General features: G+C 43.9%; 3 protein-coding genes across 4 annotated transcripts; all 3 read right to left on the reverse strand.

Annotated features, from left to right (window-relative positions):
* Positions 1 to 1,474: 1,474 nt before the first annotated feature.
* On the reverse strand, positions 1,475 to 9,518 carry nucb1 (nucleobindin 1). Of its 2 annotated transcripts, none has more exons than XM_086133334.1 (12): positions 9,415 to 9,518; positions 8,108 to 8,231; positions 7,807 to 8,047; positions 7,547 to 7,650; positions 6,813 to 6,998; positions 6,648 to 6,738; positions 6,510 to 6,568; positions 6,097 to 6,189; positions 5,920 to 6,009; positions 5,612 to 5,782; positions 5,425 to 5,536; positions 1,475 to 4,006 (listed from the first exon to the last, which is right to left on the reverse strand). In XM_086133334.1, the coding sequence occupies exons 2-12, from the start codon at positions 8,222 to 8,224 to the stop codon at positions 3,915 to 3,917; spliced, it is 1,356 nt and encodes a 451-aa protein (XP_085989460.1). In that variant the 5' UTR covers positions 8,225 to 8,231; positions 9,415 to 9,518; the 3' UTR covers positions 1,475 to 3,914. The 2 variants fall into 2 exon arrangements, with proteins under 2 accessions (XP_085989460.1, XP_085989459.1); XM_086133333.1 differs by having other exon boundaries at positions 1,475 to 4,009.
* A 580-nt stretch (positions 9,519 to 10,098) lies between these two features.
* Positions 10,099 to 12,733, reverse strand: ccndx (cyclin Dx). Its single transcript, XM_086133336.1, has 4 exons — positions 12,473 to 12,733; positions 11,542 to 11,757; positions 10,615 to 10,917; positions 10,099 to 10,236 (listed from the first exon to the last, which is right to left on the reverse strand). The coding sequence occupies exons 1-4, from the start codon at positions 12,731 to 12,733 to the stop codon at positions 10,099 to 10,101; spliced, it is 918 nt and encodes a 305-aa protein (XP_085989462.1).
* A 3,978-nt stretch (positions 12,734 to 16,711) lies between these two features.
* On the reverse strand, positions 16,712 to 24,736 carry tbc1d17 (TBC1 domain family, member 17). Its single transcript, XM_086133665.1, has 17 exons — positions 24,623 to 24,736; positions 23,590 to 23,685; positions 23,443 to 23,520; positions 23,260 to 23,371; positions 22,308 to 22,491; positions 22,107 to 22,218; positions 21,713 to 21,883; positions 21,371 to 21,496; positions 21,179 to 21,282; positions 20,979 to 21,073; positions 20,314 to 20,430; positions 20,066 to 20,166; positions 19,760 to 19,859; positions 19,572 to 19,669; positions 18,670 to 18,786; positions 18,520 to 18,606; positions 16,712 to 17,236 (listed from the first exon to the last, which is right to left on the reverse strand). The coding sequence occupies exons 1-17, from the start codon at positions 24,662 to 24,664 to the stop codon at positions 17,105 to 17,107; spliced, it is 1,872 nt and encodes a 623-aa protein (XP_085989791.1). The 5' UTR covers positions 24,665 to 24,736; the 3' UTR covers positions 16,712 to 17,104.
* Between the last annotated feature and the right edge of the window lie 603 nt (positions 24,737 to 25,339).

The following is a 25,339-nucleotide window of genomic DNA, read 5'->3' on the forward strand; positions in this document are numbered from 1 at the left end:
CTGATCATTGTTACCTAATACAGTACTGAAATTAATGTGTGACATCTACAACAAAAGTATATACTCTTATTTTGAAGCCTGTGCTCAACACTTTCCGCCCATCAACTTGACGTTTCCGTGCACCTGACCGCTTCCTGTCACGTCCCTCCCCGCATCTCCATCACCTGTGAAATGACGTCATCAAGCCCCGCTTCTGCTTCTTTTCAACACGTTCAGGTACAAAACGAGTCGGGTTCACTTCTACGGCACCATTAAAATGTTGTACTTAATGGTTTTATTTTAATTTAACAAATTTGTGTTCAAAAATACTGTAATAAACGTGTGCATTCATCGTTTATTTCAAAGTTAGCCGTCAGCCAGTAAGAGCAGAGCGAAGGCGGGGCTTTTGCTCCATGAGAAAGAGAGGATTTACTGTTTTCGCAAAACCTTTCCAACTACAGCACTTGAATTGACACATTGGTGTCAAAAGACAAGGATACACGATTTTACGTTTGAAGATCGCTAAAACAAAATGCAGTATTAATGATGGAGTGGAAGAAATGTTAATCGAATCTAAAAAAAATTGTATTTGAAAAAACGCAGTTAGCAAGTGGTAAGAAAATTTTGAATACTGTATATCATTTTAATATATAATAATGCCATAGTAACATCTGTAAAATGAGTGCAACAGTGGAAAATATGGTACAGTATTTCTGACAGTGATATATGTTGTATTGATCAATTTTAACACACCCAATATGACGTTATTATGCTGGTGAACTATGCGACTTAATAGGTCTACTGCATATTGAAAACTTGCAGAAATTTAAAGACAAAAAAGAAATCTAAATATGCTCATAATAATATAGTCACATATTCTAGTCTCAGAAAATTTTCAATATTTCTAAAAATTAAAAAAAGAAACATTTATCAATGGAGGAGCTGCATGAGTTTGATCCATCAGGAAAAAAAATACAAATATTGTTTTTGAATGGTTTAAGAGATGCCACATCCTTGCCCGGGGACATTGGAATTTCATTATTTAAACATTTTCAATGAACACCCACCTCAGACATCCCAGTGACATCTTCATTTGACGGACAGGAGGCAGACACCGTACACGAGGATTGTCCAGTGTGAAACATCTCTGCAAAAGTGAGGTTCCGCAGGAAGACGTGACAGAACCGGATGATGAGCCCCCATCCTGAAAGTCAGTACTAATTTTTGAAAAAGGGGCCGGGGGTGGCAAGATGTTCCAAGGCAATTCAACCAGCAATGATGTTACTCATTTAAACAAAGTGCTTCACATCTCTTTTGCACAGAATTCCATCGACTCATTGGGAAGAACGTTCCCAACGTTCCAGCCAACACAGATGTGAAGCAGCCATTTAAAAAAAGGAATCCTTGAATATTTTTCAAATGGATCAAATTCAAACCAAAACACTCAAATTCAGTTTAAAGAAAAAAGCTTCAATAAAAGCAAGTATTTCAGCAGTTTGGACATAAATTAAGAATTTATTTAAAATTACAGCAACCCAGAATGAAACGGAACATTTTTCATTTTATCACAACAAAAGAACACTAAACTTCTGTTCAATTCTTCATGTTGCAGGGGTTGCACAACTTTAAGTCGACACTCTAACGTGATGAAAGTCACATTGACTAGTCGCAGATGATGCCATTAATATTTTCTCAACACAGTAGTATTAAAAAAAAAAATTGCAAGAGGAGGGAATACCTTGCAATAATCAATTTTCATCAATAAAATGGATGGGACGTCGGCATGAAGCTATTTCCAGCCAGAGGGGAAAAAATGATCTTATTTGGTGTGCTTGCCGCTGGGAGTCGGGAAACACAACGTGACCAAACGAGGACACCTGTTCTACTTGTGGGCCCACCACAGCAGCGGCCTCTGTATGGTGGCCATTTGCATATAATTACAGCGCACTTGGTGTGCACTGGAATCACTGCCCGCCCTCCTTCCAATTTACTAGTATGGGCTAAAAAGTGGTTCCAAATTTTGCTCGAGACACCTTTTTCCATTTTTACTTGATTTCGCGAACATACCAAAGCTGAGCATTGAGAAATGCAGGATGTCCCAAAAGTCAATGTCGACTTCATTTTTCTCTATTTAGCTTCAGGTATCATCCGGACAGACGTGAAGCCAACAGCATTTGACATCAGAGCTTTTGCAGTTGCACAGAGCAGCTCTGTAAAATTGCCATCTGGCAAGAAGTGTGAGGCGCTTTATGGGCGTCATTATGCTCCAACGCGTAGTAATCTCTCAAATATCGCAGGTGTTTAGTCATATAAAGTAAGCAAATGATTTTAAGTAGCAACCAAGAATTGACTGTATTTTTTATATATTTGAAAATTTCATGCCTACACTTCATCACCAAGTATCAAAGCAGTACAATGTGAGATGCAGGTACAGTATTATTTTTCTCCACTTGGGGCCGCAATCTGAGAAAGGACTAATGCAGGGGTGGGCAAACTTTTTGGCTCGGGGGCCGCATTGACTTTTAAAATTTGACAGAAGGGCCAGGTCAGCACAAGCTATGGTACATCAAAAAAAATGCATTTGTTGACAGTCCATATCAAACATCAACAGAACAAAAGCATGAAAGTACTGTATTAATATACTTTTTTAAATGACAACAGTGTTGTTGATGCCCTCTTTTAGCCTGTGCATTGCTGCAGATGGGTTGTGATCAGACCAGTAGAAGTAGAGCGATACAGAGGTCCTAGGTGGTCGAAAAGATCCCCTCCCCCCCGTGTTCTGCAACTTCAAATCAATGCGCCACCTGGCGGTGAAATGCCTGTCAATACAAGTCCAATTGAAATGAATGCAATCATTCACATCGAACCTTAATTGTGGACCAACCTTCGGCGGGCCGGATTAAAAAGACCAAGGGGCCGGATTTGGTCCGCGGGCCGTAGTTTGCCCACCTCTGGACGAATGGAAAGAATCTCCTGACATAGTTTCAGAGTCCCTAGTTTTCAATGACCATGTCAGTTGAGGCTACCTGCAGGTGTGCTAAGACTGTGTTTCTGATTGTTGACTTTTGATATCATTTGTTGAGTGTCTTTTGCTTTTGCTTGTCTTTTGCTTGTAAATGCATTTAAATGTTGTCAATGTATGCTCCTTTAGTAATTTTGATAAGCAACTTTTGTTCTCTTTGCTGTGCCTTTAAATGTATTTCCGCTTTTCTGTTGGTGTCGTGCTTTTGGTTGTGTGAAGCACACTGAGTTTTATGTATGAAATGGGCTATATAGATACAATTTGCCTTGACTTGCCTAATAAAGCAATTGAAAGAGCACCAGTGGCTGTTTTCCCATCTTCCATCTGGCTAAACCACCTATTCAGGATTACAATTCATTCTAACGAGCTATAGTAGGTTATTCAATTAGCCAACAAGGCACTGAACCCGCAATAACTGAACCACACTGTACAATTGTCCCTATCTATATCAGGTTTCTCAAAACACCAGGCCTGCTACAACTGCCTGTGATGATGAAACAAGCCAAACTCTCAGAGTTGGCGTTAGACTTTTCCTCCCATTGTACTACCTGGAGTCTTCAAGCAGAAGATATTCCGAATGTGGTGGAGCAGTGTTGACGGCCATAGTGCATCACAAACAGGCGCTGGAATTCTCCGATGTCAATTAAGCTGGCCATGGGCAAAGGAATGATGGGCTTACAAAAACGAATGCATAAATCTAGTGATAGGTAATGGATCTGCCTCCTCCTTAAGCCAAAAACTCGTATTTAGCGACAAGTCGATGATGCACTTGAAATGTCATTGTGGAGTAGTCAAGTCGACTAGTCTGTACAACCCCTAATGTCTATCAGTGCACATAAAAGAAGTGTGTGTGTGTGTGTGTGTGTGTGTGTGTGTGTGTGTGTGTGTGTGTGTGTGTGTGTGTGCGCGCTGATCAGGTGTGCGTGGGCAGGTTCTGCGGCGGTTCGGCGGGAAGATTATTCTGCACAAGGGCATCTTCAACGTTTTCCACGACAGCAACTTTTCCTGCTGAGGCAAAAGGAGATTTACTCAACAACCTGAGTGGGACATTAATACAAAATTCCAAAGGACTTTTTTTCCCCCTTTTAGTAAATAATGTAAATAGCAATAATGGTTAAAGGGGTAAAACTCTCGCTACTGCAAGACCTCTCTCAACAGAAAAGGCAAAAGCTGCTTTCACACAGTGTGTCAAAGTTTGCCCGAAGGCGATTCGGCAATTTCCACAGCTTCGGGAAAAGTTCATCATTGGGTGCTTGCTGGACTGAACTCTCGTAACATGGACTTCTCACACAACAATTGGATTTTTGTTCAATAACTACTGTGCATTATATATTTTAATATTTTGTCTTATTTTTGTTTAGTATCTACGTACAGTATTTTTTTTAATACATGATTTCTGTTAAGGGTAGTGCTACACTGGAGTTTCAGTGTTTTTATTATCTTTGTCTTTTTTGTTTTCACTTTTTTTTAAACAATGTTTTATTTATTTTGTATTATTTTATTTTTTGAAAAGGGAATTTTTGACGATTATTTTATCCTGCAACATGACTTGTTATTTTATGTGCTATTTTTATTTCTCTTTTAATATTTATATTTGTAATATTATCCATCCATTTTTCGAACCGCTTGATCCTCACCAGGGTCGCGGGGGTGCTGGAGCCTATCCCAGCCGTCTTCGGGCAGTAGGCGGGGGACACCCTGAATCAGTTGCCAGCCAATCGCAGGGCACACAGAGACGAACAACCATTCACGACCACACTCACACCTAGGGACAATTTAGAGCGACCAATCAGCCTGCCATGCATGTTTTTTGGAATGTGGCAGGAAACCGGAGCACCCGGAGAAAACCCACGCAGGCCCGGGGAGAACATGCAAACTCCACACAGGGAGGCCGGAGCTGGAATCGAACCCGGTACCTCTGCACTGTGAAGCCGACGTGCTAACCACTGGACTACCGGGCCGCCTTGTAATATTATGTTTATTTTATATTGCCTTAATTGATGTAATTCTTTTTGAAAAGGGAATTCTGACTATAGCCATTCCAATATCTTATTTTTAAATCACGTATCATGTATTCAATTACCTGATATGCATCATTAATTTGGTATTCATCATTTATTTCCATTATATTTCTTTTTCTATAATTTTATTTTCTGTATTTCATTTCTATATTTATGAATAATTATCTATTTAGTTTTCTATTTTTAATATGATGTTGTATCTACTTCTTCCTTTCATAACTTCGCTGCTGTGAATCTGGAATTTCTCCATTGCGAGACTAATAAAGGTTTTCTTATCTTATCTTATTTATTGACTCGAACGATTATTTGAGGCATTGTTTTGTTTTTGTTTTTTTCCAACTAGGGGAACCATGACCTCTTCATGCTTTGATTGCCTTCATGATTGTAGTGTAGCCTATCCACCTTTATCTTCATGTTGTGGAGGCCGGAACTGAAGTTCCCCTCGAGGGCCGGCCGGCGGCTGTCCTTCAGCTGCCGCCTGGTCCTTCTGCCTCTGCGACATCTCCAGCACGGCCTAGAACGACCACATTCTTGTCAAGATGGTGATGATTTCACAAAAGGCTGGAGGACGTTATGGCAGCAAAGGTACCTGCTGGTATTCCCTCCTCTGGGCCTCCAAAGCTTTTCCTCGCTCCTTCAGCAGCTCCTGCTCCTGCCGTAGCGTGTCCTCCTTCCTCTTCAGTTCCTCTTCCTTGTCACGGAGCTCCGTCTCAAAGCGCTGCAGTTCCTCCTCGGTATAGGCCGGCTTGGCGTCTAGAGTCTGGCGGCCCCAAAAAGGGAGACATTGAGACTTGAGACACAAAGGTTAAAGCCAAAAGGTAAGCAGCGCTGCAGTGTTAGCATAAATTAGCCGGCATTAACTGATGATAATGTTCGGCTACATTGTCTTAAACGTACCTCCCATTCTTTGGGAGTGTTGAACTCCTTCTTCTCTGTGGACTTGAGAAATTCGTCCAGGCTGACCAGTCGATCTTTGTTGGTGTCCACCTTGAGGGAAGGCAACAGCGGAGGGATGACAGAAGGAAATGTGGCGACTTTTGAAAGCCCACCCACATGACGGCAGACGAGGCTCACGTTCTTCATGACGTGCTCCCTCATCCTCAGCCGCTCCTCCTCCATCTCCATCATGTCGTCCTCCTCGTTCTTGGGGTCGTACACTTTCTCCAGCTGGGAGAACACGTCATTGCGTCGCTTAAATCATCACTGAATTTTTGTCACGATTTTGAATCCAATTGAATTAAAGCAAATCATTGTCGGGAGGAAAACACCTTTGTCAAATCCCTATTTGTTCACAAATTATTCTTTTTTTTTTAACAAATAATGTGTGAATAAGTCACATACTTTTCTCAGCGCATTAGGGGGTCAAGTAGGGGCGAACCATTTTTTTCTGCCTTTGCTGGTGTGTGAAGATATTACGTGACAATGGGACAGGGCTATGAAATATCTGACTTTTCTGGCGTCGGTGTGAAAGTTACAGACTGCTGTACCTCTTTGGTGAAAAGCGCCTCCAGCTCCTGCTCGTCCAGAACACCGTCCTCGTTGGTGTCTAACCAAGTCAAGAGACAAAAAAAGGGCACAGTAAAGTCAGAGATAGGCAGACACAAACAGAGGTCTGTCTCACTTACCGTGCAGCTTGAAGAAGGTCTTGGGGTTGAACTCTTTGGGGTCCAGTCTGTCGGTCTCTTCCCAAACTTCCCTCAGCTGAGCCACACTGCCCTGATGAACAGGAAGCAGAGAGATGAAGCACCTTCGGTTTGAAAAGGAACAAATGGATGAAGCGATATGCCTACAGGAGCGTTGACTTTGGGGTGCTCTCTGTGTTTGTTCTTCAGCTCCAGCATGCGCTGCTCTTCCTTCTCCCGCTTCTCCTGGTCCAGACCCTTCAGGTACTCGCGCCTTTCGTGCTCTTTCAGCATCTCGTAGCGCTTGAACTCCTCGTGCCGCTCAGCGTCGTAGTTTTCCAGGTCTTTGGTGGCCTAGAGACACGAGGAAAGTAGAAAAATCATAATTGCGTTCTTGGATGATTTAAAAAACAAACAAACAAAAACACACACAATTAGAAATAATCCACAAGATACACAAGCTAAGTGTATCACACTGCTATTTCTTGTATGGAAGGGGCACTAGAGACAACAAATTGTCACTCTCATCTGTTAACACGAAAAAAAAAAATACTTCAAACGAGTTATCCACTCAATTAAACTTGCTAGCGTGTTAATTCCACTACCAGCTTCCGACTCGCTCATCCAATCACAAGCCTAACAGCAGCAGTGCTAGATTTGTCACAGACACTGAGCAGGAGAAGATCAATAAAACAGGAATATGCATGTCTGCTACGGATGCTTTACCAAACATAAGTTTTGCCAAACTAGGACAAGTGGTATATTTATGGCTTAAACTATAAATATAGGTATTGGCAATGAATCACTTTTAGGGGAGCATCAATCATTTGCTAAAATTGACCATTCGCAGTCGGACTTGGTGCTGCGTTGAGAGACTCTGTTGTAGGCTTCACGACTCTCACCGTGGAAATAAGCAGCTCCAGGTCTTTGGCCTCAAAGGCATTCTGGTTGTTCGGGTCCAGATGTTCAAACTGCTTGAGCAGGGAGGCGTGGTCCATCTGCAGGCCTGAAAAGCAGTCATTTTAATTCAGCGTCTTATGCACTCTAACATATATAGAAACATAAATCGTTCTTTTACATCTCTAAGGTATCTAACGTTTTTCATTCAACTTTAAATTAATTAGAATATTTTTTGTAGTTCCTCTGGCATGGTTGGACTCACTTTGAGTGTTGGTGCTGTCTAGCTTGGCCTTGAGCAGCATCCGGAGCCGCGACACCTCCTGCCGCTTCAGCTCGTCCAGACGCGTCCTAACGTTGTGGCTGACAAGATCCAGCTCTTTGCTCAGGCGGCCATTCTTGATGTCCTCCGTGTTGGCCGTCTGCAGTTTCTCCCGGAAGTGAGGGTCTGTCTCCAGGACCTCGATCACCTCTCGAAGGTATCGGTCGTAGTACAGACCCGTGTCCTGATAAATAAAGGGTGTCAAATGAGGAACAAATCATCGATGAGAAAAAATATATAATACCATGCTCTCCACTTGTTCTTCATCTTTGACTTCCTGGTGGACCTCTTTGCGGTCGATGGGCACTGACGACACAGAGATGGCGAGAAGCAGCAGCACCCAGGCACCTTCCACCTTCATCCTACAGCTTATTTAGAGTTAAATTAAAGGTCTTTTTTAGTACTTTTAAATGACAAACAATATCCCGACTATTGACTGGTAGAATACACGTTTTTTAAATAAATTGGGTTTTTTTTTGTTTTGTTTTTTTTCCCCAAGATGGTGCCGGAGTAAGCAGCCTTCGGCAAGTGCTCTTCAAGAGCCTTGATTTTTTGTTCTTTTTGTTTTGTCACATGTTTGTTGTTTCATCGTGTGGACCTGATATGGACTGTTTTCAGCGTTTTTTTGGCCACGACATTCGTCAAAGGAGAAGAATCTACTTCTTCCTACTCCCTTGAACATAATAACTGTGTTGAATGAAGATTGATTTCTTTCTTTTTACTTTTTTTATCTACCTTATTTTCTGTCAAATTATTACTGTATATATGTTTTATGTTCAATAAACAAACAAACAAACAAACAAACAATCTGTGCTTGGTAGTTGCGCCTTCTCGGCAGCACGGCTGTACCAGCACAGACTTTGATTGGGAGGAATGTCTGCGCCATTGATTGTCGGTGCTGGACAGCCCCAGGGGCGCTTGTGTTTTTTGCGCCTGTAATGGGCAGCATTTTTCACAGCCCCGTTTTGTTATGTGTTGTGTTTATTATTTTACTTTATGTTAACTGTTTTGTTAGGTGCTTTGTTACAGCTGCCGCTGTTGTGAAAGCGCTATATAAATCAGCGTGTATTGTATTGTATTGTAAATGTCCACAGGAATTACACCGAAAGGTTGGTCGCTGGTGATCATATTATAAGCCAAACTCACATACGTCATGCTCATAACTAATCAATAAGATCTTAAACATTTTTAATATTACTGTAGTATAATGAAAGGCATCGCAAATGTTGGATTTCACCAGTGGAGTACGACGCAACGACGTTTATTTATTTCCCCGCTCGAATAAGAACACCATAGACCAAATTATGATGGAGGACAAGTATTAGTGTCTACATGTAAAGCACTATCTATATTAAGAAGAAAGCGGATATTGTGCATATGCAGCATTTTAAATGTTTTACGAATTGAAGCGACGAACTAGCCAGCTAGCTGTACTGAATCAAACGAAGAGCGTCATACGCAGCTCTACCTGCACTTATTTATGTGTCGACAGCTCATAACAACAACACAAAATCGTGAGTATATAAGATTATGGTGTAAGATTTTTCTTACCGTAGGTAGCCTGCTGGCTAAACTCCAGGAAGCAAAATTCAATGACCAGTTGGTGGCCGATGAAATGACGTCATGAACATGCGGAGCCGAGATTGTGTGGTGCATTCAATGACCAACGGAAATAGAATATTTTGCGTTGTTTTTACAGAGCAACTCTGATTGTTTTTTTTAATATTGCTTTCAAACTAAAGTACATTGAAGTTAATTTTATATACTTTCCTTCAAAGAATAAATATTCAACAGTATATTCCAATGATTTAACCATAGACGATGTAAAGGGAGTTTAAATGGCTTTAATTGTTTCCAAAAATAGATTTCTTCATTTAAGTAGTTTGTCCAGTACAGTAAAAACAACTTATACGTATGGCATGTTGAATAAATTAACATTAAAGGTAAACAATTGCACAAGATAAATAAATAAATGGTATAAATATGAAAAGAAGAACAAACATACATAACGGGCCTACAATAAAATTAATAGAAATAGATATAATATGGCACAAGGAACACATTTTTTAAAATGTCTGGCAAATAAATAATGGAAAAAATAAATTAACAGCACAACTAGCTCTTCCCCTTAAGTATATAAAAATATGCTTTGTGGAGGTCATAATTTATATCAGTTTGACTGATGACGACAACATTTGATTGGTCTGCACTTGCAATTTGGCCGCTGACTGGGCTTTAAAAATCTATTTCTCTCATGTCGGTGGGTGTGCCGGCTCTTTCGTCCTCGAGCTCGTCACCTTTGTCTGCCGGCCCGCTGTTGAGGCGCTGGCGGAGGGTGCGCTCGATCATATCACTGTAGAACTGCAGCACCACCTGGCATCCAAACACACAAAGTCCATTAAAACAGCGGTACTTAAACTGAGGTTGGAGAACTTTAACTTGAGGTTCGGAAAAATGATATGCAGTAATGCTGTTTGCATTTCTTTTTACTTTGTTGGTGGCTGTATCTATCACAGATTAGTTTGGAAGGGGCACCCTACCCTCTCTTATTCACAAACAAACAAAAAAATGCTGTATACTGTATTTGTGCTCTGGCCAAAGACCTGTCTAATATAAAAGTAGTGCTTCGGTACCACTTTGTTGCATCTCGGCGCCAAGGAAATACGTTGAAGTGAGATGAGAAGGGCATCTATCTATCCATCTAAGATTGGAAAGACTCGTGAGCCATTCACAGGCCTGTGCACCACTCACCAGGTCAGCCTGGCACAGCTCGGCCAGCGTCAAACTGAGCAGGTGGAGCCGAGAGCGCCCCCTGTCTCCCAGGCCCCGCATAGCGCAGTTGAGAGAAGCGGCAGCCACCAGGGAGGGCGGCGCCCCGAGGAAGCGCGAGTCGCACGCGCACATGGCTGCCAGCGTGTCGCTGTGTCGCCTCAAGGTGGCGCTGTCCTGCCCGCTTCTCTCCTCAAGCGAGGCCAGGAAGTGCGGCAAGAAGTCCTGGGGCGTCACGGCCGCCGTGTCCCAGCGCAGGGTGGCCAGGACTATCCGCTCCATTTCCTGTTGGGGGGCATAACAATTCGGTATTGGGGTTCTTTTATGTTGTATTTATTTTATATTTGAAACAGACCACTGTTTAAATTGTGAATCAAATATCTACGTTGCAAATAGCACAGCAATAATCGCCTGAAATTCAAACACCTTATGTGCCCGGTTGGTATGAATAAAATATTTGATTGGCTGAATAAGCACAAAAGATGTGATTTCTGATGAGCAACAAGTGGCAAATTCTAGTAACAAGTGGCAATTAATTCCAATCAAACCAATACAATTAAATTTATTAAATGTATTTTCTGTATTATATTAATTTTAGGGTGGCCTGGTGGTTAGCACATCTGCCTCACAGTGCAGAGGTGCAGGGTTCAATTCTGACTCCGTGGAGCTTGCATGTTCTCCCCGTGCCTGCATGGGTTTTCTCCGGGTACTCCGGTTTCCTCCCACATTCCAAAAAAATCCATGGCAGGTTAATGGAGCACTCACTCCTGGAGTCAATATTGTATTGTGCTAATTATTATCGTTCAAAATGAATTAATATGTCCACGTTTTTGTGGATGCAAGCCTCCCGTTAAGGTAAGGGCAAATAGAGGAAAGGTGAAGTGCATCATGGGTAATGAAGTGTCTCACCCGAAGATTGGCGGGCAGGAAGTTGTACTCGGCGGCGGCGCAGAGGGCATCCGAGGTGATGTTGTCACACTCGCTCAGTTTTGAGGCAATGAGTACGCAGGCTGCCGCCAGGCAATACGGCGAGGCGGGCGTGGACAACGTAGCCGACAGGAACCTGTCCATCAGGGAAACGGATAGAGGGAACACGGCCTCGTCGCAGCCGCAATCGTAGCACACCTGACCGCCGAGAAAAACGTGTCAGACGAGGGCACATGATGATGTGAAAAGACAGTGGGGTGGACTCTAGGTAACTTTAGAGAGTGGGGGTGAGGACACATACGGACACCTCCTGACACCTGTATTTTTGCCTGTTTAACTGCAGCTTCTCCTCTGTCCTCCCTACCATAGGTGTGGAAATAGGACATGCAACTTGTCCCTCACAATGCCACACTTCATGATATCTGGATTATTGCCTGTATTACTGCTGACCCGCCCACCCATCCATGAAGAGGGGATGTGAGGCATCTTTGATGTGTCACAAAAGCAAATGATTGTGTTACAAACGCTTTTCCAAAGGTCATAGAGCCACGAGTGTAATAAACAATAAGCAATGCAACAGGAAGAAATTAATCCGTACCAGTTCCCTCTGCACCAAAGCATTTGAGCGATCTATTTTTAAGAAAACAGGTTTACTCAAATGTATCGAACTAATCTCACTTTTTATTGCCTCCCAGACTCTCGGTCTTGAGGTGACAGAATGCAGCATGGCTACCATGTGTAAAGAAAGAGAGTCGGTTAATAAAGTGTAAAATAATAGACGATGTGTTGTGGTGGGACCAATAGTATCAATTTGTGAAAAAAATGGATCATAATTGGCCCGACGAGATTTCTGACCAACAGTGACGGTATCCAAGTTGTAAACGAGGTGACCTTATCCGATGTCTCCATATACCTCCAGTGTCCACTTGGCCAGCTCCTCGCGTCTTTCGGGCTCCTGCTGAATCAGAGTAACGTAGAGCTGCGTGGGCGCGTATCGTTCCTCCACGTGAAGCAGCCTCTGGATCACACGCCTCCCCGACACAGACGGGTCCCAGGCGGCTCGCAGCGGAACCCCGAGGCCTCTCGACGCCGATGCTCTCTTGGTGCTCTGACTTTGGTAGTCCTCTTCTGTTTCCTCGCACCACAATGACACACCTCTGTCATCCGTCTGCATGATGGTGAACAAAAAAAAGCGCCGGCTAGTAAAGTCCGAGTGAAGCGGGGGGAAAATCTTGGCTTCCTTTTATACACGCAAGTAAGAAAAAGAGCCTGAAAGAGGGCGGCACCCCTGGCCAGTGACATAAACTGTGAAGAAGACAATCACATCAACAGGTGGGCCGATGAGTTCTGGGGCAGCCAAGGAGGGGGGCCGGGGCGGAGCACAACCGGCGGCGCAGACAAGAGGAGGAGTGGCGGGGCGACAGATTGGGATCGATGCTGAAAAGGGAGAAGAAAAAGGTCATCTCCACACTCTGACAATGGGAATGGATGACAATAACAGCTTGGTATTTGTTTACAACACCACTGTGGACCAGGGAGGGTTCAAGGGGGGTACCCAAATGACATTTTGCTTGTCTTGACCTTTACAACTTGGAATATTACACATTTATGTTTTAACATCGCTCGCAGGCCACGGGCCATTTCATTAGATGAGATGAGGTCATGCTAATGTTTGACAACTGAAAGTGCACTCAACTCAGCTCCATTGAAAGAGCACTTTAAAAAACAGCCAAAGCTGTCACCACGTTACATAAAACATACAAAGGGCATAAAAAAACAACCCAAACCCACTACCACCACCACCACCTCCAACAACGACTACTACTACTAATATTACTACTACTAATAATAATAATGGGGGCGGCACAATGATTGAATGGTTTGCACGTCCATCTCACAGTGCAGAGGTGCAGGGTTTGATTCTAGCTCCGGCCTTCCTGTGTGGAGTTTGCATGTCCTCCCAGTGCCAGCGTGGGTTTTCGCCGATACAGTTCTCCTGTTTCCTCCCACATTCCAAAAACATGCATGACAGGTTAAGGAAACACTCTAAATTGTCTCTAGGTGTGAATGTGAATGCGAATGGTTGTTTGTCTATGTGTGCCCTGCGACTGGCTGGCAACCAGTTTAGTCTGTACAGCGCCTACTGCTTGAAGACAGGTGGGAGTGGGCCCACCACACCCGCGATCCTCGTGAGGATAAGCAAACTCCACACAGGAAGGCCAGGAGTTGGAATCGAACCTTGCACCTCTGCACTGTGAGTCCGACGTGCCTACCAGTTGTCCACCGTGCCGCCTATATAGATTATAGTAATATTATATTTACAAATATATCCAGTAAACACATTTCTAAATGTATGAGTGTTGCGGCATTGCCACAAATAGCTCGTTGCACTACATGGCTATTTAAATTCCGAATTGAAACGTAAACATTCCAAATTCATTGTTGAATTAAAGATTACTTACTTAAGTGCAAGTTGTGAAAATGAAACAAGATTTAGCAAAAAAGCTAATACTGTTCATAAACAGTATTCATACGTCTCATTAGGTCTCAATGTGCTTTCATAAATGTCCTGCGGTGACATTTAAAGAGACATTTCCATCAAATTGGCCTCATTGTCAAACCAGCGTACCTCCGACGCCCCCAAGACCCCCTTCCATATGCCCCCTTCCCTGATGGAGGCTTGTGGCAATCTGCTGCTGTTTAAAGAGCCGCGATGGAGGTATGTGCAACAGACAGTGGAGCCTCGGGTCAATGAGCCGTATTGTCTCCCTTTACAAATCAGTGTTAGACACCAGGCCCTGGCCTTCTGCCTCGCACGCTCTCAGCGTATGGACAGGCACTCGTCACACGTTCCCTCGAGACCCCCGGGGGCTCGCACAATAGAGGCTCGCATTTTGTATTTGACACACTGGCTACAGGTGGCATTCAGCAGCCGCGCACGGGCTCACCTTTCAAACAGGACGTGCCCGACTTGATTGGAGATGGCCATCAATAATTCAGTCATCCTCGTCAAGAAGTCACCAATCTGCAAGGCCGCCGCCACTTTGACTGGAATCATGCTCAAGTTTGCACAGACAACAACACAAGAGAAATGTACATTCTCGATTTTAGTCGCGTTTTAAACCTGTGCTGATGATATGATCAATTTTTGCAAAAACTTCCATCCTGGTGAAAATATATGCCTTTTTAGGGGTGCCAAACTCATTCCGCACCTTTGGAAAGTTACAAAATGTGGAAATCAGCCCCCGAAACCAGTTGATCAACATAAAATTTGGTGTACATTTCTATGATGACAAGATACATAAAATAGTCTCAAAGTGAGAGCCTGAAGGTGAACAGGAAGTCAGCCATTTTGGTTTGAAGCAGCCACTTTGGGGCAAGCCCCCTTTGAAGGGTCCCCTTAAAAGTTCACCAATCCGGTTCACTAATGAACATAACATTTGGTGTACATGTCAATCACAACAGTATGCTCAAAAAACTCTCAAGAACCCATCCATTTTCCGATCCGCTTATCCTCACAAGGGTCCCGAGGGGTGCTGGAGCCTATCCCAGCCGTCTTAGGCGGGGGGACATCCTGAACCGGTTGCCAGCCAATCGCAGGGCACACAGGGACCTAGGGACAATTTCGAGTGTTCAATCAGCCTGCCATGCGTGTTTTTGGAATGTGGGAGGAAACCGGAGTACCCGGAGAAAACCCACGCAGGCACAGGGAGAACATGCAAACTCCACACAGGGAGGCCGGAGCTGGAATTGAACCCGGTACCTCTGCACTGTGAGGTCACCACTGGACCACCGGGACGCCCTCTCAAGGACCCATGCCTGATATCAAAGAAGGCACGTTCGGCAAATTACTTCAGCAGTGCTTGTCTGGAAAAACTGATTAAAAAAAAAAATCTCTTCTGAAACCAGTGTCTTTGATGGACATGAAATTTGGTGGACATGTCTGTTACACCAGAAGGCATGAAAAAAGGCCTGCAATCTTTGTGGTAAAATAACCCCAAAACTCTTGTACTGGATGTGACAACATGGCGTACCTAATGAAGTAAGTTGGTAAACTTGCCATGTGTTTTGTGTCTTAACTTGTTGTGGACTGGTTAAACTTTGACCTACCCTTCCTTGACACACACGCACATACGCGCAAACTTGTCCACACACCAGCAGTAACAGCAGGTGTCTGCGTGAGTTGAATGGCGTCAGTGAAAAAAAGGATAGCTGTTCTCCAGTGTCGTGGGAAATGAGCTGGAAAATGAGGGGCAGGGACCCGCCACCACCCCTCTTCGGGCCCTCCGCCCGCTTCTGAATACAGCTGCCACGTATGAATTTAGCAGGCCTCTTAAACAGGCTCGCGATCTGTCACCGGGTTTCCCCTGGGCAACGCCACCCCGGGCTGACCCCACTTGACTGGTGCGCCTCATTCAAATTCAATCTGCTTTGAAAGCACGTGAAGAACCACAGCCTTGACAGCAGATTTTAGGTCTCATTTTGTCCCGATGATGCTGACGGGATTACGCGCTCAAGTCATTGTCTTTGAGACTTTTTTCATAATTTACCTTTTGTCACGTAGAAGTTAAGCCCTCGTTCAGTAGACTTAATAATGCACTAAGTAGGGGACTTTAATACACTCATGCTCACTTAGTATACATCCATCCATCCAATTTCTAATCCGGTTATCCTCACAAGGATCGCGGGCGTGCTGCAGCCTATCCCAGCTGTCTTTGGGCAGCTCTACACTGCCCTCATTTGTGTTCAAACACTCTACAATTTAGAGTGTTCCATTGACCTGCAACACATCTTTTTGGAATATGGGAGGAAACCGGAATACCCAGAGAAAACCTATGCAGGCATGGGGAGAACATTCAAGACTCCACACAGGAAGGCCGGAGCCGGAATTGAACCCAGTTAACATAGCCCCGAACCTTGCATGGTATGCCAACTTCGCATCTAGCAGCTTGGTATGTCAAACTCAAGTTTGTCAACGGAATTATTGTTCACACACAAAATGGGGTCACAAACACATGTACTCCTCAAGGACACACTCTTGAGAGAAGATCCTCGGTCATATGTGAAAATATTGCAAGCTAATCGTTAGTAATGTCGTATTTCCCATATCAGACTTAAGAACTGGTACACATATTAAAAAAAAGACAAAGGAGAGCTTCATCATCCTTTTATTTGGTACTAATGAGCAGATGGAAACAGTACAAAGGTTAAAAGGTGACCTTGTTGCATAGGGCTGCCTGTCAGGGAAGGCTACCTTACTCACGACACAAAAAAAAACCACCCTTCATTTTATTCCCTTTTTTTTTTAGTTGGGTGGCTGCAGCGGGTGAAAACCAACTTAGTGTAAAATGTAAAAAGAGAGCAGCTTCAATCAAAAGGAGGAAGAATAGGAGGAGATGGAAGATGAGCACAGTGACGTCCTTCATGTTGACCCCCCCCCCCCCCCCCTTCTGCGGACACTTTGTATTACAGCCTCCTCTCCGGCTTGCAGTTAGTATACGTGTCATCACTCATAAATATCTTCATGTCAGCTGGTTGGGTTTAATTAGGGGGTGCCTTGTGATTGGCCAGGGGGAGACCGCGTGTCGCCGCACTCAAAGTTGGGGGTGTCGTCATCGGAAGAGGAGCTGGATGGCACGTATGCACCCAAGACCTCCTGGACCTTGAGGGGCAAATCCTGGAAATGGTGTTGGGGGTCATCAAATGACAGGGAGATGGGGTTACAAAGGAACTGGGCTCAGGTTGCATTCATAAAGATGCAGCTGTGTGTGTGTGTGTGTGTGTGTGTGTGTGTGTGTGTGTGTGTGTGTGTGTGTGTGTGTGTGTGTGTGTGTGTGTGTGTGTGTGCTTGTGATACAATTTTATATTGTTCCATGAACAAACTCACAACGCAAAACTCAAATCATCTTTACCCATGGAAACGAAATGGGTTGGAATGTCAGTTACAGTAAAAAAAGTGATCACAATTGTTCTTATGTGTATTAAAATTAGGAAATTTTGGCTTGTAAAAACATACAGAAATTACTGAATTCAACAGAATGAAAAAGTATCAACTGCGATGTCCTGTTAGATCATCAGTACGGCACTAATTCATTCTCCGCAGAGGATAAACAATATTATATAAGTGAGTGCTGTTACATTGACAGTGTTTGTTGCTCTCCCATTTGTGTTCAAATGTCTGTTGCTTGAAGCATTGCAACACAGATGCTATTCCGCGTCAGCATTAAGCTAGCGGACTGAAAGGCTATGTATGGTACTAAGATTAAGATATCCTTTATTTGTCCCGCAATGGGGAAATTACAATCAGAATTCAGAAAGGAAAAACACTGGGTAGGGAGAGGGGAAAAAAAACCACGCTCGAACTATCCTCTTCTGAGGATAATTTAAGTCCAGGATAAAAAAAGACCCTAGCACATGAATAAGCATTAGACAGTTACAACAAGTCATGAGACATAACATGTATAAGGGGGGGGATGAATGGGAAGGGGGGGGTAGGGTAGGGTAACCGCGACGCGGCCGAGAATGACCAGCTGCACGGTCACCGTTGCGCTCCGCATTATCGAACCACGTCACGGGGGAAAAAGAATCGGAGCGATGAAGACAGTGATAACAAGGATGTGTATGCGCGTGTGGTTGTCCAGTTGTGTATGTGTATGCGTGTACAGGTCATATGTGGTTGTATTAAATACAAAAGGGTCTAATTATTTTGCTTTAATGGATATTGTGCTGCTCCTTCTGGTGTGGGCACTTTGTGGGCACATACGAGCATACACAGAGACGGTCACAGCTCCTAAGCACTGCACTACTGTTAGTTGTTCTTCGCGGAGGATAAAAAATATGTGACTCAGTATTGCTATACCGCATTATTGAATAAAGTATATTAGTAACCACCCACAGACCTATTCACTAACTTCTTGCTCAAACACTGTGTGACTAGGGGTTAGTGTTTGTGGTTCTCACATTGCACTGGATCAGCTGCAGGTAGATGGCCTCTGCTCCTCGCAGAGTGCTCTGTAGGTCCAACTTCATAGTCAGCTCATTAATGTGCTGTGTGTTATAAAGAGCAGGATGAGGATGAGGACTTTTACTTCACACACAAGACACACGAACCTTGAGAATAGTGTTGAAGTCGTGGTCTGAGCCAATCAGCTCGCCTCTCTGTGACTGCAGAATGGCGCAAGCAATCAAAAGGTGGAAGTTGGGGCAGGGAAGACGAGTCCACATAACCTGAGGAACAACATGCCAGAAAACAAAAAGCGTCAGCGTTTTTTCAGCCCTCAGGGCCAGTTTCATGTGGACATGTCTATCATAAGTAGATCTACAAAAAAGTCTCAACAAGCAATGCCTGAAAAAACACAGAAGGTCAGCCATTTTGGTTCAAAGCAGACATTTTATAGTTCAAGCACCCCCTCCCTCACAGATTAAAAAACTAATTAGCCCCATTGACCTCGCAACATAAAATATGGCATGTCTTTCATGAGTAGACTCACAAAAAATGTTTTAAGAAGCCATGCCTGAAAAGAGCCAAGAAATCAGCCCTAGGATTAAAACACCATCGCTTCCATATCAAAACAAACAAAAAAAATCACCCCATAAAGCCATTTTCACTTCGCAACATGAAATGTAGTCTTGCGCAGGCCCCACAAAAAGCATCAAGATAAACAGGATGCCTCCCGTTTTGATTCAAAGCAGCCATTTTAGGCACATTTTCAATGATCCTTGCATGGAATAGATTTTAAAAATTCAGTACTCCACGACACTTTGTCTTCACAATGACATTTGGCAGGTATGTCTGTCAAGAGTGCACCCACAAAATGTCTCAAGAAGTCATGGCTGAAAAGACACAGGAAGTCTGATTGTTTGTTTTGAAACTGTGATTTTAGGGTAGCTTGGATCATTTAGAGTGACCTCTTTAGATACATTTTGTGTGATGACTGGCATATTTAGTGACTGTGCACTGAGTCAAAACAAGAGGCACACCCGCACAATCTACTGTAGCAAACGGAGCTCACCTCCCACAATATGAGAATGTCCTCAAAGGAGAACTCTCTCTTGAACCAGATGAGCAGCCAGCGGAAACAGAAGCAAAGCGAACCGCTGTCCTGGGAATCTGAAAAGCACAAAGAAGAAGAAAGGAAAAAAATAAGAACACGTGTTCTTCGGTTTTGACATTTCCACTACTGATCCAGTTGGTCTTTACCCAGAAAGTCGCAGAGCTCCGGGTCCAGAGCTTTCAGCAGGACGCTGAGCTGAAGGAGCTGCTGCTTCATGGCCTCCTGGGACTCCTCAAAGTTGTGGTGCTGAGGAGCAGACAACAAAGCTCACAAATCATCTGTAATGTTTACAAGAAGGAGGCGGAGGAGAAAGAAGAGGATGAGCAGGAAAAAAAGAGGAGCAGGAAAAGTGGAAGAGGAGCAGGGAGATGGTGATGAGGATAGCTAGAAGACGGGAAGGAAAAGATGCTGAGGAGTATGAGTAGTGGCGTGTATGCATTTAGTGTCCTGACCACCATCTCCATGAATCCGGTGAGGCACCAGAAGGACTCCACTTCGTTCTGTGTGACGAACAGCAGAGGAGACAGCAGGTCGCTCATCCCCTGCACGTAACCTGCGCACGAAGAGAAAAAGAAAATCAATCAGGAGCATCATTAACATCAGCTTGCTAAAATGGGAACTGATCAAATGCCAAGAACCACTTCGATCGTTCAAGAGAACCAAAACATTTTGTGCCAAGGTCGAGTGTTTGTTCAGTCACCGAGGTCAAAGTTGTACATGCAGTAAGTCATCAGCACGTCGTGCAGCAGCGCCAGGCCTGGATTGTCGTTGCCGGAGAAAAACGTGTTGTGTCGGTCAGTCCTGTTCACGTCACGTTCTGCCAACAAACACAACAAACACATACGCTGATGTACAGGAGGAAGGAAAAAAAAAACACCTGACTTTTGACTGGCCACCAGTGCAGCGTTTCAGAAACTCATTGCAAGTGAAGAGGAAGCGGGAAGGTTTGGGGATGCTTTCCTAGAGCAGGGCCTGGCCAGCTCACCATTATAGAACCCACCATGAATTCTACTGTGGAACAGAAGGTGTTTGAAATACATGTGAAACCACCTGGAAAAAAAAATCAAGGGGGGAGGGGTAGCAGCCGCTGCCCTGTTCTTTTTTTTGGGGGGGGGGGGGACCCTATCTCCACTTATTCAAGAATTTAGGGGGTTAAAAAAATAAAATGTGCTGAAACTGTTGGGAGACCACTCACGTTTTTGGCTATATGCGTCCTGACATTGACTGCCAACCAGTCCAAGATTTAATAATGAATCGACTAGACATTTGGAAACACCAAGCATTGCCAATTAGAACAACTTTTGCCTGGACATTAGAAATAAGCATGACTCGTGAGCCACATGCTGCTTCACCCAGTCTACTCACCAATCAGATTGCGGTAGCCCCTGAGAAGCGAGTTCCTCATCTCCTGCTCCTCGCTGACGGACTTCCACTGCATCTTCATCCGAAAGTACTCGTCTCTGCATGCACATACACAGAGCGACTGCCTTGTCATATGAACAATTGGAATGGATCTTCCATTAAGGCCCCCCAACAAAAAATCCAAACTGTCATTGAGAACTGACGTCTTGAGGCGTAAGATCTCCTCTCGTTGGCTGTGGGTGCTGTTCCACGGATAAAAGCCCAGTAGGAACTTCCACACTTCCTTCCTGAGCGTTGGTGTGATGCCCTGCAACAGCACACACTCAAGTCACGTTATGAAGAAAAACAAACAAAAAGTAGATTATTTCATTGTGATGATTATCGGATGCGCTCACCCCCCGAAAGACCAGTTCTTTGACACGCTCGGGGTCCCTGACCCGCCCCTCTGGGTCCAGAAAGACATCCCACTCGTCCAGAGGGCGCCCCCTGCTGACGACTGGCTTCGGGCCGAGCTCAACACCCTGCGGGCGGGAAAACACAGCATCGGCAATCCAAAAGACTCTCACGTTTCATATTTGGGCATTATTTCTACTTGTTGTGCAGACAGTAGCCCCTCGATTAGCTCCGACCAACCGTGGACTCTCCTAACTTTGATGATGACCTCAACAGATCATTCTGTTTGACTATTTGTTTGCCCCCTACAAGATGGTGGTCAGGATGGAAGTTGTCCGTCTTACGCATGTGATGAGCTCAAAGCCGGGCTCCTCATCCAGCTGCGGGGCTGAGCTCGGATTGCGGGTGTCGCGCGGATGCAGCGGAGAGTCAGGCGGCCGCAGGGCATCCCTGAAGAAGTTGGTGACCTTGGAGAAGCCGCCGAATGTTGTTGCATAGGGATCGTGGATGAATCTCTGGGAGCCATACAGCATTTACTTACTTCAAATAATGAACACAGTAACAGTATTTACAGATTAAAACAATGCCAGTAACATACAGGCAGAAGGAGGTTTTGCTCTTTTAAACTGCTGCGGGAAAGGATAATTAACCTGCGTGGCCACTTTTTTTCTTTTTTACAGTTTTGCTATGTCAACTTTGACATTGCAAAACATTTTGGCAAGATAAATCACATCTTACCGACACAAGATCAGCGCCTCCATCGTCAAAGAGGTGGAGTTTGTCAAAGGACTGTGAAAGGGCATTAGGGTCTTGCGGGTACACCAGGAAAAGACGCCCATCCACCGGTGACCTGATGATGACATCAGCACCCCACCCCAAATAAAAACATCTATCGTTCCTTATACAGTCACGTGACATTGTGAGTAAGTCCACACTTACTGGTCCAGGACGATGTAGCGGCTGAGTGTGCGCAGGAGCTCGCGGCTGCCCCCTCGGTGGAAGTGCAAGGGAGGCAGCGGGTGGCCCCCCCTACTAGTCAACACAAGGAAGTTGCGGCCAAGGGAGAAGCGGGCTCTGCGCAGTGAGTAAAGCTCCGACAGAGGCAGTGAGAATGACCACTGACCTGCAAAACAAATGGTCCATGTCATTAAGATACTTCCGCCCCCACACTGACTTTCCCATGACTTGATGGCTTGGTTTAGGAAGATCAGGAGCCATTTTCAGGCAATTACAATAATCTCCCGTAAGGGGTAGAGACTACGCACTCAAACAAACAGCAAGAAAACGTAAGTGATTTAAATGCAAAATAGAAACAAAATCATGCCGCAAAGACTCTCTGAAACTTCTGCTAACAACCCTGGCACAAATGAGCTCCTTCCCAAAATACAAATGAGAATATTGGAGTACAGATCCATCAATTCAAACAGACTTCCTTGACAGCTAGTCCTACTTTCCTATTAACGTGGGCATGTAACACGATCTTTTGTCATCTCGGCGCATGTGAATTTGGACATGGTCTCCAAAAGGTAAGCAGAGCTGCAGTGTTAGCAAAGATAAACCAACAGTGCTAACAGCATTCTTCCCAAAATCATGTTACACTAATATTTACCTCAATTTTCAAAGTATGGTCAGGGTCTATTTGTGTTTGGTCAAGTGTCCACTGCAGGGACCACATGCACAGCTCCACTAGATTAATTGACAAGGTGTAATACACCAAATTGGTGATAAAGTGCTGCCTCCATCAGTGAAAATAAAATGTACTTGTTATAGGTGCTTGCTTTGTACAGGAGCTATGGTTGAATCATTAAGACACCTGGAAACAGTTTTAAATTTGTAATCAAAAACATGGATAATGTTTCGCCTGTAATATTCAAAGTGATTCAAGCGACACCTGTCTCTCGGAAGGGGACAGGTTCCCGATCTTTTTTCACCGTGCTGATGACCGCCCAATCTGGCTCGTAGCCGGGGTCAAAATTGGTGTCCTCCTCACCTCCTTCGCCATCCTGATTGGCAAGATTCCCCACTGTTAAAGCATATCATTCAAATGTTGTCATATTAATAATATGAAACCCACCTTTTTCGAGTAAAGCACAGCAGGAGCGTTGCGGCCCGCATCCTCCAGGGGACTCCACTCTAAAGCCGGCACGCCAGCCTTAAAATAGAGACAAAATACTTCAGAAATTCTTTCTCATCTCATCAGGACAAAAACAGATTTCCTTACTCGCTCCACAATGCGTATGAAACCCGGGATGCTGGTGTCCTGGTTGCTCTTCTTGGCATTAGTATGTAGGTACACCCCCTCCTTCTCAAATATTAGCTGAGGAAAGAAGACAAACGCTTCAAATATATACCCAGCCTCACAACAATTAGGTACACCAAATGATATCCACCAGAGTTGTTTCAAAGTAATGATAACGTAGATCCATCCATCACTTATCCTCATGAGGGTCACGGGCGTGCAATAGCTTATCCCAGCTGACTTCGGTCTGTAGGCAAATTGTGTTATCTTTGTTCATCTATCTATGCCAGCGGCATATGGTGACATTCAGAACAATTTTATGCTCTTCCACTAGAAGATACAATTAACCTGTGTGTCCATCAATATTTAAGTAAGTGCTCATTTTTATTTGGCGTGTGCTGAGATTTTTCTCATGCAAAATATATATCTTGGCTGAATATATTTTGGGAAACACTGGGCCAAATTGTGCAAAATAATGTACAGTATGGGAAATAACATAGTTGCCTTCGTGGTAACTGCGTAATTCGAGCTACAAAACAATAATGTGGTAAAAAAAAAAAAAGTAGATATATTTTAGTAAAGTACCTCAAAGGTAAATTTCAGTCTAGCTCAATCGCTTATTGATCAACACATTTCACAAATACTTTATATTTATCTTCTAATTCCAAAACTAAACGACAAGTGTCATCGTTTACAAGTGTTTGGGCACATAAACACCTCACGTGATCTGCTCGCGGCAGGTCTGTCAAGTTACGTCACATCTCGTCTCGTGACGAATGAGCTTTATACGTGCCAACTTCAATCACTGAAGACAGCCACCAAATCAAGTCATTTGTGTATTTTTTTACATTTTAAATGCCGCCTATATTCTTTTCTTAACTGAAATGACCAGTTAGCAAGATAACACGTCGAAAAAAATAGCTAACACGCAACAACGAGCACCCAGCCCAAGCTCGACAGTGACATTTTTTACCTTTGGGGAGTTAAAAAGGACGACAGAAAGTATTGTCTGTACCTTGTAATCGTCACCGTTTTGCTCCATTCTTGAATCACTCATTGTGGGTTACGAGACAAGACTCTTCTATGCTGGTTTTACCAAAACAAATGTTACGTCACGCTTCCTGTTTCCGCCAAGCCCACCCGCTTGGCTAACGTCATCAACATCAGCCAATCCAAGCATTTTTAAACAAATCGTGATCACTTTTCTGGAGTACATCTGGAATATTTGGTTATGTACGATGGTTTTGTCCCAATACACGTGTAATGTAGGCTGATATAATTCAGGCCTCCATCGTGTGTATCGTTTTACATGTAATTTTATGAATCGTTTTATGACGTTCCCCTTTGTCGAACCGTTGGAGACTTTAATCGATCTGAATCTTATAAATTCCGTTGACATGGGAGCAAGAAGTTAATTTGTGACACGAAATTATTTCAAGAATTAATTAGTATTTTATTTATTTGGAGCATAAGCACATTAATATCGTCTTTCTTGCTTATTTGCTTTCAGGTAAGTCAACGCGCTGAGTGCTCGAACTTTTTAAATAAGTGACGTGAGCGAGAACCGGATTGGTGGGTTGCGGAGGAGGTGTAAATACACGTAAAAGCAACGCGACAATGTACCCGCGCAAAGACTGTCACGTGTACACTTACTCTCCATAGACAAGACAGTAAATAGGTGACATCACAGTCGGAATACGCTTGCTTTCACATTAAAAGTTCAAAAAATTTT

Source organism: Hippocampus guttulatus, chromosome 16, assembly GCF_054856545.1.
Source record: "Hippocampus guttulatus isolate MCC_2025c chromosome 16, RoL_Hgut_1.0, whole genome shotgun sequence".
Taxonomy (NCBI): Eukaryota; Metazoa; Chordata; class Actinopteri; order Syngnathiformes; family Syngnathidae; genus Hippocampus; species Hippocampus guttulatus.